This window comes from Sciurus carolinensis, chromosome 1 (assembly GCF_902686445.1).
Source record: "Sciurus carolinensis chromosome 1, mSciCar1.2, whole genome shotgun sequence".
Classification (NCBI taxonomy): Eukaryota; Metazoa; Chordata; class Mammalia; order Rodentia; family Sciuridae; genus Sciurus; species Sciurus carolinensis.
Genome location: NC_062213.1, coordinates 39,788,426 through 39,805,415, shown reverse-complemented (window position 1 = coordinate 39,805,415; position 16,990 = coordinate 39,788,426). Strand labels below are relative to the sequence as shown.

Genomic DNA, 16,990 nt, shown 5'->3' with positions numbered 1-16,990 from the left:
AGGAAAGGAACTGTGCACAATAAACTTCCAAAGCTTCAGACATTTGTCGTGTCTCTCTCTGCGGCCAGAGGGGACGCGATAGGAAAGAACATGGACTGGCCTGAGTTTATATCTCAGTGTTGCTATTAACAGGCTATGTCATCTCAACAAATAATGCAGTACTTTAAATATCCATTTAATTTTATCTACCCATTAAATGAAGATTTTAATACTTCTTTCACAAAGCTATTATACTAAAAAAAATTTAATGAAAATAGGAAATTTTCCATATTTCACTCACTAATCACATTTTCTTATCCTACCAGATTTCACACCTTAACTACCCCTTTATCTGCTCTCTAACCTCACTGAAAAGATTGAGATTATAATTTAATCAGTTTAGAATCCTACTCTAGCTCCTTGGTTTCTCCATTTCTTTCTACTCTCCTCTCTCTCTCCAGACTGTAACTCACTGGTACCTAAACTACTCAACAGCATCCTTAAATTCTTCATAGTCCCATCCTTCCAAGAAAGTCATTCATTAAAACCTAAATCTGGATATCAAGACCAAGATGCACTACACTCCACAGCTGAGTGCTGCCAGAAGGTCAAGGAACTAAGATTGGTATCAGTATAATTCCTCAATGTCCAATTTTAGCTGTGCCTTCAATAATCCTTTTTTCCTCTCTTAGTTCTCTCTTTTATGGGTCAAGGGTATTCACCACCAAACTACTGCAAACCCTGATGAAACATTAAAGATTATTAATCTCATTAAATTTCCACCTGTGAATATGTCTTTTTAATATATTTGTGACAAAATGATAAATACACATGGAACACTTCTCTGAATACCAAAGAACAATAATCATCCCAAGAAAAAAGCACCTTGTGTGGTAAAGACGTAGCTCAGTGACACAGCATTTGCCTAGCATGTGTAAAGACCTGAGTTCAATTCCCAGCACTGCCAGAAAGAGTTGCTAAACCATTACAGAAGTCATGAAATAAAGATTAAAGAAGAAAGAAAAAGAAAGAAAGAAAGAAAAAGCACTTTGTGACTAAACTGCAAGCTAATTAAGGTACAACTCTTTTTTCAAGGAACACCATTTAAAAAAAAAAAAAAAAACTAGCATTACCAGGACTTGAGTATGTGACAGACATTTTCTCAAAAATGAACCAAGTAAGTCTGTCATTTCAAGTAAAACAACAAAAAGTACTTGTTGCCAATGCTAAATTTGAGCTTTCAGAGGTTGGGGTTGTGGCTCAGCAGTTAGAACTCACCTAGCGCATGTGAGGTACTGGGTTCAATCCTCAGCACCACATAAAAATAAATAAAAAAAGAGGTATTTTGTCCATCTACAATTAAAATATATATATGTATACACACACAAAAAAATTTGAGCTTTCAAGTGAAGATTCAAATTTTGAAAAAATTAGATCTTAAAAGCTTCCCAACACTCTAAATAGTTCAATACTATCTAGTTCAATACTCTAAACTGTGAAAGAGCTCACAAACATGAGAAAAGTTAAATAATGACAACATCATTTCAACAGGAACCTAAAACTATGTGTGTTTGGAAATGCACAAGGCAACACTTGATAAACTATGCAAAGAACCGTAGAGTCAAAAAGGACCTATATACAAATTATGAGGAAAAAGAGAAGTCTACTTGGGTGGTAGCTGTCAAGGAAGGCTCTGTATAAACAAAATCTGCATTGGGACTTGAAAAATTGGTAGAATTTAAATTAATTTTTAAAAAGTGAGCAAGGCATCCTAGGAAGTTTGCAATATATACAACTTATGTATATTTGTTTAAAGAAAAATACTGTTTTCAGGTATAATTACTATTTCATATGTATGAATTCAAACTCTTATATTTAAGACTCTAGAAGCAAAGCCATGTATTTCAATTCTTTGCTATAAACCAGGGACTAGTGCAAAGTCAAATTTAACATGATAAAATATTTGTTTAAAACTTTAAGATTTACATAGGGAGGGGCAGAAAAGCAATAATATAAGATCTATATTAAATTCCAGCTCTGAAACTTGGCCTTGGATAATTTAGTAATCCTTACTGCTTTAATCTCAGATATAACTCATTTGAGGGTCACCCTACAAATATCTTAATAAATAATGATTAGAAAAGAGAATTTGTGTCCCTGTTTCTATGCTGATCTTGCTATTTATGTTATTTCCAAATAAAGAATTGATGCTATCTTTATTTCAGCAAAATAAATTTATATATACAGAGAAGATGTATACAACTGTATTACTCAAAGAATTATTTCTGTAAAATGTCTCAATATGGCATACAGATACTTTCAGTATAATATACTTATCTTATTAAAATTTAATGAATAACAATAGCAGACATAATTCCAATTTATTCCTCTTCAGATATTTTAAAATACTGCATTATTTTTTCCTTCCATCTATTTACTTCACACATTTCTCCAGTCGCCCTATCATCTTCCACAAACACATACACGATATACATTCTTCCAATTTTCATTCCTATATCCTTATTGGGGTAACTATAGCCACTAGAGGGCAATAAATTTACAAAGAAATGTACTTATCTATAAGAATTGAAATTCACATAATAAATCTAGAAAAGAAAATGTCATTAGGAACCCTTTCAAAGCATAGGAAATCAGATTTGAATAAGCAAGGCATATCCTCCAAAAGGAATTCATAGGAGCATATAGAAGTGTTCAAAAAAGGAATTCTATTTTCTCAGCAAGTACTAGCTAAAGAAATATACTTAATTCCCTTAAAGGTAGATAGTAATATTAGAAACTGGGATTTCAATAATATCAATAATAATATTTAGTCACAGACTAAAGAAGATAAGGGAAAAAAGAAAAACATAAACAAGTAGAACTACAGAGTGGGTAGAAAACTGTTTCCCAACCCTTTTTACTATTGAAAAACAAGGGTTTCCCGGATTACTTCTGGGGGAAAAAATAGTGATTGTACAGATATGACTAGTCCGTAGTTCTTTTCTCACAATTAACAATGCAGGTGACACTCTACTACAATGTATATCTAAAAAAAAAAAAAAAAAAAAAAATTACAATTTTTTTTTTTAAATTAAAAAAAAGAAAATAAGAATGCAAGGGAGCCAGCATGGTGGCACACCTATAATCCCAGCAACTAGCAAGTCTGAGGCAGGACAATCACAAGTTCAAAGTCAGCCTCAGCAATTTTGTGAGGCCCTAAGCAACTTAGTGAGACCCTGTCTCACAAAATACAAAGGACTAGGGATGTGGCTCAGTGGTTGAAGTGACCCTAGGTTCAATTCCTGGCACTGTAAAAAAAAAAAGAATACAAGGGGAAGAGAAATTAACAGTCACCAATATTTGACAGATAATTTTACTACATTTTGCACAGAATCTAAACTCAAATGAACTTATTTATTTAATATTTACTTATTCTGCGTATGCATTGCAACACTGAAACACTTGCAAGGTTGACATAATTAACAAACTATAATTTTCTTACCCTCATGGGATGTATATCAGCATAAGGTGGTTTTCCTTCAGCCATTTCTATAGAAGTGATGCCAAGGGACCAGATATCAGCCACACAGTTATATCCTATTTCTTGAATTACCTCAGGGGCCATCCAAAATGGAGTTCCTATCACAGTATTGCGTTTTGCCATTGTATCCTGCAATACATTATATAGATATGAATACTACTACAAAACACAAAGGAAATCTATACATATTCTTTAAATATTCATGTTAAAATGTTGAAATCTAGTGTCAAATTCTATGGGAAATAGACTATTTTCCTAAAACCTCAACTAGTTATAGCAATGATATATTTAGGAATTTTAAATTCTGAAATAACCAAGTAACTTTTCTCCACTTCATTAAAGACAGTCATTGAAGATAGTATTATGACAATAAAAACTACAAAAACCAATGTGCCAAGGGAAATAATGTAGCTTCCCTTTTACAACACTTAAACATTATGATGACAAGATGTATTTTCCTATTCACTATCCCTTAAATTGTAAATTTACAATTTGGCTCAGTTATGGCTCCTCCACAAGAAAAATGAAGTTACACATTTCTTTCCAGACACCTCAAAAGTTATCAAAGTTTAGTTACAATCAAGCCTCAACCAATAAACAAATGTTTACAAAAGTATTAAAGTCAACTTACTGTTAACTGACCAGCCACTCCAAAATCTGCCAATTTTGCATGTCCTTCTGTATTAAGGAGAATATTTCCAGCCTTTATATCTCTGTGTATTTTTCTCATGAAGTGTAAATATTCTAATCCTTTCAATGTAGATTTTAGAATGGTTGCAATTTCATCTTCTGTTAACTGGAAAGGAATATTTTAAAAACTATATTGAAATACCATGTTAGATAAACTCTTACCAGAGAGCACAAGTAACAAGTATTTCTTTCTAATGGCCATTAAACCTCTACTAGAAAGCTAAAGAGAAAATAATCAAGAACCTCTTCCACATCCTTCACTATGCTCGTAACACATTTTACTGATAAAAGGATGATCAAAATTTTCTATAAAATTCCCAATTTTGAAAAACAAAAGGGGAAAAAAAGAAAAAAAATTACCAATGTCATTCATAAAGCAAAAAAAAATCCCCAAAATCAGCATGACCATAAGAAATCACTATTTCACATGTTGTCTAACACTTGGGTGGCATTACTGTAGTTAGCTGTCCTGAAAAGGCAAGTTCAGACACTCCTCTCTCTGATGCCTGCAATTCTTGAAGAAAATGAAGACCAATAGCTGTACACCAAGGAAAGGAAATAGTGTTGCAAGCCTCCTGCAGGAAGCACTTACACCAATGCCACCCCTCCTGCTTCCAGTCCCTCATCTAAGTCCTGGACTTCTGACCTAATACTAAAAGCTCAAAAGTGAAACTGTCAGAGAAAGATTAGGAAACTGGAAATATAAATGAAGGCATCATAAGGAAACAAGAGAGAAGGTGGAGAAAGGGAGGTGGGAGGGAAGGAAAACATTCTGGACTGTTTTAGTAATGGAGCCACTGCTATTTGTACCAAGAATTGCTAGGAGTTCTGCGTGCATTGTCTCATTTATCCTTACAACAATCCTCTAAAGTAGTAAGATATTATGAAATGATAATAAAACATTTGGTCTTCTTTCCAGGTTCCTGTCACAGGAGTTTCTAAACACCTTGGAATTAGCTGAATGATAGGGATGAAAGCACTACTTTTTATTATTCCTAATATGTTCCTTTCAACCTCACAGAGTTTATGCTAAGGAAGTGACTCTTGAGGGCCCCCATGTAACTTCAGAGGAGAGACAGCTGCCAAAGAAAACCACCTTGTGATTAGAGGGTTAGAAATTTCAGCCCCATCCCCTGACTTATGAGTATCACCAATGTTCAATGACTTACTCAATTATGACCATATAATTAAACAACCATAAACACCCCAAATGACAAGGACTATTCTCATGAAACTTATATTCTGTGTACATAGAAAGGCATAATTTGATAGAAAACATATTAACACAAGAAAAGATCAGTGATAATTGCTAAGAAAGTAATAAAATTTCTGAGAACTAAGTAAAAATAACTAAGAAGCTACTTTAGATTAGATATACAAGAAAACCTGAATTTCTGTTGTTGTTGGTTTGGCCGGAGGCTGGGGGATGTCGTTGTTTTCTAATGGGTAGGGGCAGAGTGCTGGGGATCCAACCCAGTGCCTCACATATGATAAGAACACACTGTACCACTGAGTTACACTCCCAGGAAAGACATTTTTACTGAGATCTAAACAATATGAAGAAGCCAATCATGTAAATGGCTATCCAGGAACACAACATTCTACACTAAAAGACAGGAGGCAGGGGTAAAAATTCCTTGATTCAATTTCTCAACTTCTCAAAACTTTCCAAAAAATTAAGGAGGAAGGAACACTTCTAAAACTCCTATTATCCCAAAAAAGCTACTATAAGAAAACTACCACCAATATCCTTTATGAACACTGATGCAAAAATCTTCAACAAAATATTGGCAAATGCAATTAAGTAGGAAAGTAAAGGATTATACACCAGGACCAAATGAAATATATTCCTAGAATATAAGGATGGTGCAACATACAAAATTTAAACAATGTAGTACAGCACCTTGCCAAAACAAAGGAAAAGAAACCACAAGATCATCTCAACTGATAACAGAAAAATCATTTGACTAAATTTAAGGTCCTTTCACAATAAAAACACACAAAAAACTGGAAATAGAAGAAAACTACATTATCTCAACATAATAAAATCCATATATAAAAACCCTACAGTGAACAAAAGACTGAAAGGTTTTCTTCAAAGATCAGAAACAAGGCAAGGATGCCTATTTTCACCACATCTATCAAACACAGTACTAGGTATTTCTAGCCAGAGCAATTAGGCAAGAAAACCAGATAAATAAGGGCCAAGTCAAGTAAGGTTTTCACCAGCTGTAAGGAGTCTGGATTATTTGAAAATTCTGGTACTGGCAGGAACTTTTCTCTATCTCAGATGAGATGGTCTGACTTGATGATCCACAGAAAGTGCACGCTATGCTCTAAAGTCTATCAGTCAGTAGCCACTAACTATACATGATTCCTAAAAATTGAAATAAGACATAAAGGTAAAATATACATCAAAGATCAAGGCTTAATAGAAAAAAGAGAATGTTAGATATCTTACTAATAATTTGTAACTAATTCCCTTTTAAGTTTGTTACATATTGTTTTAATATTAATGTTGACTAATATTAATTATAAAAGACTAGTGTTTAATACATTAAAATCATATTATTTCATATTATATCATATTGATATACAGTAATACATAATGCTTTATTAAAATTAATTTCACAAGTGTTTTTTTTTTTCCTTTTAAATGTGACTACTAGAAATTTTACATGTGACTCATGTTGTTTCTATTGGACAGCACTGCATTAGGAAAGGGCCAACAAGAGCAAGGATCTTTGTTTTGTTCACTGATGAACATGAACATGCCTGGCATACAGTTAGCATTCAATAAGGAGTGAATGAGTGGATATAGACTTGTTGATACAAGAAGGTTGATACAAGAAGGTATCCTGGAGCAGGAGCAATTTTCTTTAAAAAGTAAAAAGACATTAAGGACAAGGAAATATAATTTTAATCTTAGTTTCTAATACAAGGCCAGTCACTCCCAATTTTCTAGGAAATCAGTAAATCTACCTTGTGCACTGTTAGTTCACCAAAAAACAGATAAAGCAAAGAAAGATATGGTATTTTAAGAACACTATAACTTAGGAGACTTTCCAGCACTCTCTCCTGATCAGATAATGGATACCACATCAGCCTAAAGACTCTCAGAATGACCAGAGCACAATAAACTAGCCTGTAACCACCAGACTGATGTTATCCCTACGTAGCATCCCATACTCACCCTTCACCAAGTTTCAAGAGGAGCGAGGAACCCCCCCAAAAACAGTCTCCACTCTCAAGAGAACTGGCATTCTTCCTTGAATATGTATTCCTTGCTCTCCCTAAATAAATCTGTGCCGCTACCGACACGTGCCGAAATTCTTTTCTGTCATATATGTCAAGTTCCGTGTTTTTCTGGGAATTCCTCGGGACCCTCTTTCTGGAATAGCTCTTCTCAGATGACAATCTGATGTTCCCAATCTTTTTGTTTGGTTGGTTTTTTTCCATGTTTTACTGGGGCATTATAGTTGTACAAAATGATGGGATTTCTTGTTACATGTTCTTTTTTTTTCTTTGGTACTGGGGATTGAATTCAGAGGCACTCAACCACTGACCAACATTCCCAGCCCTATTTTGTATATTTTGTATTTTATTTAGAGACAGGTTATCACTGAGTTGCTTAGAGCCTTGCTTTTGCTGAGGCTGGCTTTGAACTCATAATCCTCCTATCTCAGCCTCCTGAGCTGCTGGGATTACAGGTGTGCACCACTGTGCCCAGCTATTGTTACATATTCTTACATGTGATGTTCCCAATCCTACTAAATTAGTTGTTAACAACCAAGGCCTGTGATTTGGAGGTAGGAATGTTATTTAGGGTCATACACTGTATCACTGCAGAAGATGTGCAAAGTGGTAAAGCTACATAAGTGTCTGGGTTTCGGTCTCTCTCCCTACCCACCACTAACTGCCTAAAAATTAAAGAGCATGGGATGTTTATCAGTCAATAAAACTATGTCCTGTTTAATTACTTCAGTGATGACCTTTCTGGTTATCTAGACTTCAATTTTTATCCTCTCAACAGTACAGAATTTCCAATCAGTAAATGTAACTAATGCTCCATTAACTCTCTGATTTGTTATCTCTGCTCCTGTAAGTCTTAATTTGGAGCTACACTAGAGAAAGTTCAGAATTAAATAGATCCAGTGTACTTCAGGATCTCAAGATCTGTCTGATTTCCCTGGAAAAAAATCACATACTTAAAAAAGACTTGCCAGAGATCTTATACTGATTCACAAACTGTCTGGCTTTGCTAGATGATTTAAAAGGTTCATTCCAATTCTATGGTTCTATAAGACATTAACAAAAGATTTTCACGTGAAAGCAGTCCATTCTTAACAACTAAATAAATTCATGCTCATTTGGATATCAATCTTTTTGTTCATTCAACAAATACCTACTTGCCTGGGCTCTACTGTACAAATATTATTGAAAATGCTGGGTATACAGTGATGAAGGAAACTGACAGTCCCTGTCCTCATAAAGCTTACAAGAATACAAGAAAGCCTGGCCTAAATATGGCTACAAACATTAAAAGTGGAAGAAGGTAGACCTGTAGCAAATTCCATTATGCTTTTCTCCTGTTAGTAATAAATCCTTCCCCTGCTTTAAGGAGTCACTTTCTTCTTACTCATTTCATATCCTCTTCTAATCAAAAATGACAGAATAAGCCATCCTTTACACTAGTACATAAATAGTAAAAATTATTTGTAGTACAGTATTATTTTAAAGACCCATTTGGGGGCTGGGAATGTGGTTCAGTGGTGGAGCACTTGCCTAGCATGTGCAAGGCCCTGGGTTCAATTCCCACCACCATAGCAACAAAAAAAAAAAAATTTTTTTTTTAATGTTAAGGCTCAAAAATGTATCTAGGCATCTTTACACAAAATTTTGACTTCAATTCTGAAAAGTTTCTACCTCTCAATAAAAATCATTATAATAAGTGAATATTTTCTACAACATGGAAGCTTATATTCTCTTAAATTTTTACTTTAGAGTATAAATTAAAAATTATAGAGGCCATTATTTTAGACAGAGCTCCTGCACTAGACCTAAATACACAGTAATAAAATTTCAAATGGAGTAACTCATAAAAAAGTTATAAGTCATCAAACTGAAACTAAAATTCTTATCTGACATTCTTAGAAACCAGTAGAATGACAGATAGCAGTCAAGTTTCCTAAATGGACCAGTTTCAAATAACATGATAATGAAGATTCTCTCTGCTTTAATCCTTACAAAAAAGTAACCTGATGTTAACTAGTTATTTCTCTATTATTCTGTTTCCCTCTTCATGCTTTATGAGGAAAGAAATTTTTTTCCAGTACTGGGGGCTAAAGCCAGGGCCTCAACCATGCTAAGCAGGAACTCTACCACTGAGTTACATCCCCAGTTCTTTTCATTTTATTTTGAGACAGCATCTTGCTGAATTGTCCAGGCTGGCCTGAAACTTGTGATCCTCCTGCAATTACACGTATGCACCACCATGCTCAGCTACAAGGAAAGTAACTTTGAAAAAAATCAAGCTGCCTTCCGTTTTTTGTTTCTACTTTTTCCAGCCTTTCTTTCTTTACAAAACCAATCTCTTCTGCTTTGCTCATTGGAATATTCAATTTATTTTATAGAATGAAGTACTGTCTGATTCTAGAATTCCAAATAAAGCCAATTTAGATCTTTACTAAATTTGTTATAATTTTGTCTTGCTAGGTAAGCGCTCCACCATTGAATTCTATCATATCCCTAGCTCCTTTTTTGAGACAGGGTTTTGATAAGTTGCCTACCTCTGCCTCCCAAGTTAACTGGGGTAATTCTGTCTTTAGACAATAGTTTATAACACGTATTTTAGGTGATTTCACAATTACTCAAATAGGCAAGCACGAACATTATTATCCTTTTTATAGATGAGGAAACAAATTCAGAGAAATTACATAGTCTGTCAGATGTCATATAAACAATAAGTGGCAAAGCCCACAAGTCTTCTGCAGTCATACTCCTTTGTCACACCATTCCCAGATGTCACAAACATGAATGTATGAACTGACTCAAAATTAAAAAGGGGCTTGTTCCAAGGGTGATATCAAAATGTTTGACAATCAGTAAAGCAAATGTCTAATCAGAATAGCTGCCAATCATAACATTAATCAATCTGAACAGCCACCTATGGTTAACAAGATCCATACACAAAAAGTAAAAACTACAAGCCCTGAATATCAGACAGAGTGCCTGCTCTACCTCAGCATTAAAATTTATTAAAAATGACATCAGTTAAACAAGACAGGTATACCTGTTACTATATCCTTCAAATAAGCACACTTACCTGGTCTAAAAAGTAATCCTAAACACATTATGAGTGTCTTTATAAGTAATGTATCAAAAACAGATGTTAAATCCCACTAATACAAATATATAGATCAATGACTTTTAAAGATATTTAAGTAAAAATAGAAAATCAAAGTAGGTTTCAAATCACAAGGCAGGAAGAATAGTTTCTAATAAAAAAGTAAACAAAATATTATGGAAATTTATTAGGTTTGTCTACCTTAAAATATAGGTTTAGCAAAATAATCACAGTAAACACAGTAAGATATTTAAATGTACAGATTTATTTAGATCATAAAGAGCTTGCATACTTCGGAAAAACAATCAAATCCCAATAAATAAGCAGACCAATGAAAGGAATATATGATTCACAAATCTAACAAGGAGACAGTTAACATACATGGAAAATGAACACTAATTATCAAAGAAAAGCAAATTAAAAAATGGAGTTCCAATTATAAATTATCCCATATGGGTCACAATGTTAAGAATAACAGCACATATGTGGTGACAAAAAGATTGTAAACCATGTGTAAAAGTGACCTAAGAATGAACGAGTGTTTACTTAAAAAAAAAAAACCTACAAAACATCTGTTCACTAAAAAATCATTTACCTAGCACCTATTGTACACTAAATAAGGAAGAAAAAAAAAAAAAAACTTTAACCTAACCTTGAGGGGTTTCCATCTAGTAGGAATGACATAAACTCAAACTATTACAAAAAGCACTTTCAAAGGGAAATGGAATCACAAAGAAGGACAATTATTCAAGGAAGGAAAGAAGCAGCATTAAAACTAAAACTGCCAGGCATGGTGACATACCCCTTTAATCCCAGTGGTGAGGCTGAGGCAGGAGGATCACAAGTTCAAAGCAGCCTCACCAATTTAGCAATGCCCTAATAACTTAGCAAGACCCTGCCTTAAAATAAAAAAGGGTTGGGGATGTGGCTCAGTGATTAAGCACCCCTGGGTTCAATCCCTGGTAATGAGAAAAAAAAAAAAAAAAAAAAAACTCAAGACTTTGGATAAGAAAAGTAAAACAGTATCCAGAGAAAGGGAAGACTACAAATATACTAACTCAAAGAATGAACTGAAAATCAGAAATGTAAAATTCATAAAATGATACTTAGAAACCAGTAAGGCCATTTTCTTCTTTCATTAAGATGAGGAAAATGGTAGAAAATAATGGGTCAAATTTCAGTCCTGTAGTACCAAAATGCAGATAAATCTTGAAAATTTGGAGGATAAATTCTTGCCTAGCCTCTAAATATAAGGGAACTGAATGAACTTTAGACAAGAACAATATCCATATCAAGATTTAAGTCACTCCTCAAGTACTGTGTCACTAGTGGAGGAGAGTGGAGTGAGACAGGAACACATATTTTTTTAGAGAAAACTACAAAGGGGGCCCTTATCTAGATGTTTATGTCATGTTTATTTCATGTTAGATACATGTTGACCAAAAAATAAAGAAATGGACAGTCATTTTACTAAATAAATGGAGATTTGTTTTCAAATAATATCTAGTTGTTTCAACAAATTTCATTTACATGTAAACAGAGTCAATCACCAAAAGTAGCTAGATTTTTATTTGGAAACTATTTCTTCCCACTACTACATAAAACTTAAAAGTACTAACTTTTTCAATTATATCAGAGTTTCGTCAGTTCAAACAGGTCCATGTTCAACTACTTGAAAATAATCAGGTTTATACTGAAAACAGTTGGGAAATAAAACATGAAAAAGGATCTGTTTCAATGGAAGGAGGTAATGGAAGATTTTGGTTCTAAAATCCATTCTCAAGCCACAGTTAACAGTCCTTTAAATAATATGTCAAGAATCAAATGAAAACTTTTATCAACAGCACTTCACTTACAGATTTAATTAGGTTTTTCTCAATACATTATAGGTTTAATTTCATTTCTGTCCCTATACAAATGGACAATATCATTTTAAGATCACTTGAATCACATTTTATAGTCTCTTTTATAAAAGAGAGAGAAAGAGAATGGTAAAGAGATTGTAAACCATGAATGAAATACTCAGCAATCAGGGATGAAAATAAGACTTTCATAGCTGAGCTAATACATTAAAAGACGGAAGTCTACATCTGGTTTCAATACTAGTATGAATTCTCTGGCAAATTTAAAAAGAATTTCATTGCACAAAAACAAAAAGATGGTTTTGATAGAATCTAGTCCTCTCGTTACTTTTGTTTCTAGAGTCATATGATTAGTATAATAATATGATACATTTAATATGTCACTGTGTATATGGTTTTGATAAAATTGCACCCACCAACTTGTCTCAAGGGCACATGCACAACAGGTTTAAGGTATACAGACTGCCTTAATGTTTTTAGGTCAGTAAAAATGAACAGAAGTGAAGGTTTTGTAAGTTCCTATACAATTACATTTTTAACAGAATTTTTTTTAATTTTTAATTTTAATAGAATTTAAATTTTCTAAAAGTGAGTAGTTGACAATCTTAGCTAAAACCCTACCTTTCTGACATATTTATTTATGCATATAAAACAATGTGTTAATTCTACCTTTAGTACCTATTAGGTAAGGATACAACAGATAGTTCCCCTTTTCAAGTATCACAGACAGATGGGTATTTTATTTAAAAATTTTAAGTTTCATTCTTATAATGACTCTAAAAAATTTTAAGTTTCATTCTTATAATGACTCTATAAAAACTGTTGGATTAAAACTCACCAATATAATCCTTACATGGTCTTTTAAGGCCTGAACCAAATCTCATTTCTTTCAAGAAATCACCCCATATTCCCCAAGTCAGAATTTATCTATCCAGTGCTAACAAAAGTTATTGAGTTTACTGAGTTACTACTATCAACCACTCTACATGTATCATTTTATTTAATACGCAAACGCAACCATAGAAAGTAGGCACCAAAGAAAATTTACTGAAAGCCTGTTACACTGTTGCTGTCTTCATCATGCTCAGAGTTTTGTGGAATGAGAAAAGCATAAATCATTACAATGCTATTGACGCCTTAAAAAACAAGATGAACTACAACAACACTACAGGACAGTGGTTCTTGAAGCTATAAGTGCATCAGAATCAGTACTCTTAAAATAAAAAATCCAGCCCATCTGATAAAACCTCCAACACAAATGGTACAGGTCTGGCCAGCCTTAACAATCTTTTTCTTTCTATTTTTTTTTTTGGGGGGGGGGGTACTGAGGATTGAACTCAGGGACACTCAACCACTGACTGAGTTGCTTAGTACCGTGCTTCTGCTGAGGATGGCTTTTAACTCGTGGAGGCTTTACCTCAGCCTCCTGAGCTGGTGGAATTACAGGCATGCACCACCATGCCCAGCTCAGTCTTAACAATATTACCTCACCATTCTCCCCACTTTGGAGAGGAGGAGGTGACTTCTGAGCCAACTCTTGAAGAATGAACAAAATTTATTAAGTGGCCAAAGAGGGAAGGAAATATCATCCTATGCAAAGGCAATGGGAATAAAAATATATGAAGTTGAATACCTGAAGTGAATAACTCTTTGGGTTTCGATGTAATGTGTATGGATAAACAGGGCAAAATGGGAAGTGAGGGTAAGGACAAACTATTTATACACCTATAAATTTTCAAATGGAAAGATAACGAGATCATATAAGAACTTTTGGAAAGACAACTCTGACAGTAAACTCAAAACCATAACTAAAAAGAGAAAAATTAAAGGAGTATACAATATTAACTTAGAGTAATAATAGGAGTAACTATAGTAGTAGTGGTAGCTAATAGGTCTCACAACCTTGCTTAGAATTCTAAGGGAAAGTTCTTCAGTAGGATTAATTTTTAAAAAACATATTAAACAAAATTAGAAAAAGTCAAAGAAGCATTGGAAAGGTACCAAAAGCAAAATTCATATCTCTTGCATAATTTAAGTAAGCTGAATACTGGAGTCTATCTATGATATTTTACCACAAATAAAATTGTCCTACTCCTAAAATAATCATATATGAAGTAGCACCCTTGCAGACCCACAGGAAAACTATTATTAAAAATGATTATGCCTTTGACTTAGTAATTTCATTTCTCAGAATGTATCCAAAGAATGACACAAATATGCCCATACATACATATAAAAGTTTCAGGAATTTTAATAACAAAAAGTAAAAAGTTGGAACTCATTTTATCTAGAGACTGGGAAAAAATGACTCAGTTAAAAATATACATACTGGCATAAAAAGGTGTATAAAGTATATCATAAGTTTAGAAAAAGGCAAAGTATACAATTTCACACATAAGTATGACTCTCTTGTTTAAAACAAGATATACATACAAAGGAGCTGAAAGAACTCATAAGAAATTAATTGACATGATCTCAAGGAAGTAAAGAAGTGAGTGTGGCAACATTAACTTTCTCTTTTCTACTATTTGAGTTTTTTACAAGGTGCTTAATTTTTTTCCTTAATTTTTTATAATTAAAAGGTGAGAGAGGAGAAAGTTGCACACAGGATAGAAATACAAATAATTAGCTTGGTATGGTGGCACACACCTATAATCCCAGTGACTTGGGAGGTTAAGGCAGGAGGAGGGTGGCAAGTTGAAACCCAGGCTCAGCAACTTAGCAAGGTCCTGTCTCAAAATATTTTTTAAAAAGTGGGGGCTGCTGGGGCTGAAGATAAAGTTCAGTAGTTGAGTGCCTCTGAGTTCAATGCACAGTACCAAAAAGAAAGTACAAATAATTGTGCTGACCATTTTTAAAAAGTTCCATCAAACATAATTAAAATTCAAGATTTGCCATTCAAGGAGTTAAATTTACATTTTCTGGAAAATTAAGTACATTTTTTATTCCTTAAGATTAAACAATACTGGGGCTGGGGAGATAGCTCAGTCGGTAGAGTGCTTGCCTTGTAAGCACAAGGCCCTGGGTTCGATCCCCAGCACCCAAAAAAAAAAAAAAAAAAAAAAAAGGAAAAAAATATTAAACAATACTGCTAAATAAGACAATGATTTTTATATGTTTTCTAATAATATTGGAGAAGATCCATTATTTCAACAAATATGAAATTATTAAACCATTAGTAATGGGCTGGGGTTGTGGCTCAGTGGTAGAGTGCTTGCCTAGCATGTGTGAGGCACTGGGTTCAATCCTCAGAACCACATAAAAATGAATAAATAAATAAAGGTATTATCCATCTACAACCAAAAAAAATTTAAAAAGAAAAACCATTAGTAACTTAAAATTAAATCACCATTTTTTAAAGTTTTTGCCTTAACAGTAATAATGTAGAAATTTACATCTATACAGAACTTCTTGGGTTACAGTTATGTTGACACTCATCAGTTTTGTCCCTTACAAGAAAACACTCATGTTTTTGTAAGTTTTGTTCATGTTACTTGTAAGGCAAGTAACAAGTAATGTGATATTAAATCCATTTTAGGATTAGGAATTTGAAGTTAAGAGGAGTTACACAAATATACCTAGGACTACAAAGCTAGTAAGTAAAAACTCAGGCATTGAAACTTGGTCTTCCAGTTCCATAGCCAGGGGTCCTTCCGCTAAACCACATCACTACAAATAACCATTTTCACAGTGTGCTAATGGGTGAGGTTTTTAACAGGAGATAGGGCTCACTGCAGATCTGATATGACAGGCAATAGGCCTGGAGAGCAATGGACATATAAAAATAAAGTGTATGAAGGTGGATCTGACTGGTGAAAGAAAAACAGAACTGGGAGAAATGCCAATAAGAATAGCAATAAAGGTGAAACTGGGCAACTTACCAGTAAGGGAAGCCAAGGAAATACTTTTGTAAGCTCAATTACTTAGTTAAGGTAAAGGGATAGTCTACTCAGGGGACTATATTGTAACACAGAAAAATTACAAAGTACTTATAATCCAATCAAAAAGTTTAGAAAAGATATAATGAAGCATGATGTGTACAATTTATGCTATAAAAATTTAATAGTGCAATATTACAATGCATAGTCATTAGTTTCTTCCATTATTTTCTCTGCTGTGAGTTGGAATTTCAAGAAGCAAGCATGAAGAACACTCAGAACTCAATCTCATCAGGCACAGTGGTGCACACCTATAATTCCAGAGGCTCAGGAGGCTAAAGCAGAAGGATCACCAGTTCAAAGTTAGCCTCAGGAACTTAGTAAGACTCTGTCTCAAAATAAAAAATAAAAAGGGCTGGGCATGTTGCTCATCAGTTAAGTGCCCCTGAGTTCAATCCCTGTTACCAAAACTAAAAAAATAAAAATAAAAAAGAACTCAATCTCACTCCGGGGAAGACACCAAATAAAGAGCAAAAAGAATAACTTTCTATACAGAAGGACTCATTCTCCCACAATTCTAGTATGACCCTGAACAGAAGTACCTTCCCAGGGTGAGAAAATGAGTTTAAGTGAAGGGGACAAGAACACCAGAAATAACACGAGAGTCAATTCTAAAAGGTCTAAAGGGAACCAT

The 16,990-nt window shown here is 33.8% G+C and overlaps 1 protein-coding gene across 1 annotated transcript in view; it reads right to left on the bottom strand.

Annotated features, from left to right (window-relative positions):
• The window catches only part of Stk3 (serine/threonine kinase 3), a 315,784-nt gene that overhangs the window by 216,701 nt on the left and 82,093 nt on the right, over positions 1 to 16,990 (bottom strand). Inside the window, 2 exon segments of the mRNA XM_047563286.1 lie at positions 3,482 to 3,649; positions 4,152 to 4,316. Of these exon segments, the coding sequence (XP_047419242.1) occupies positions 3,482 to 3,649; positions 4,152 to 4,316 (333 nt within the window).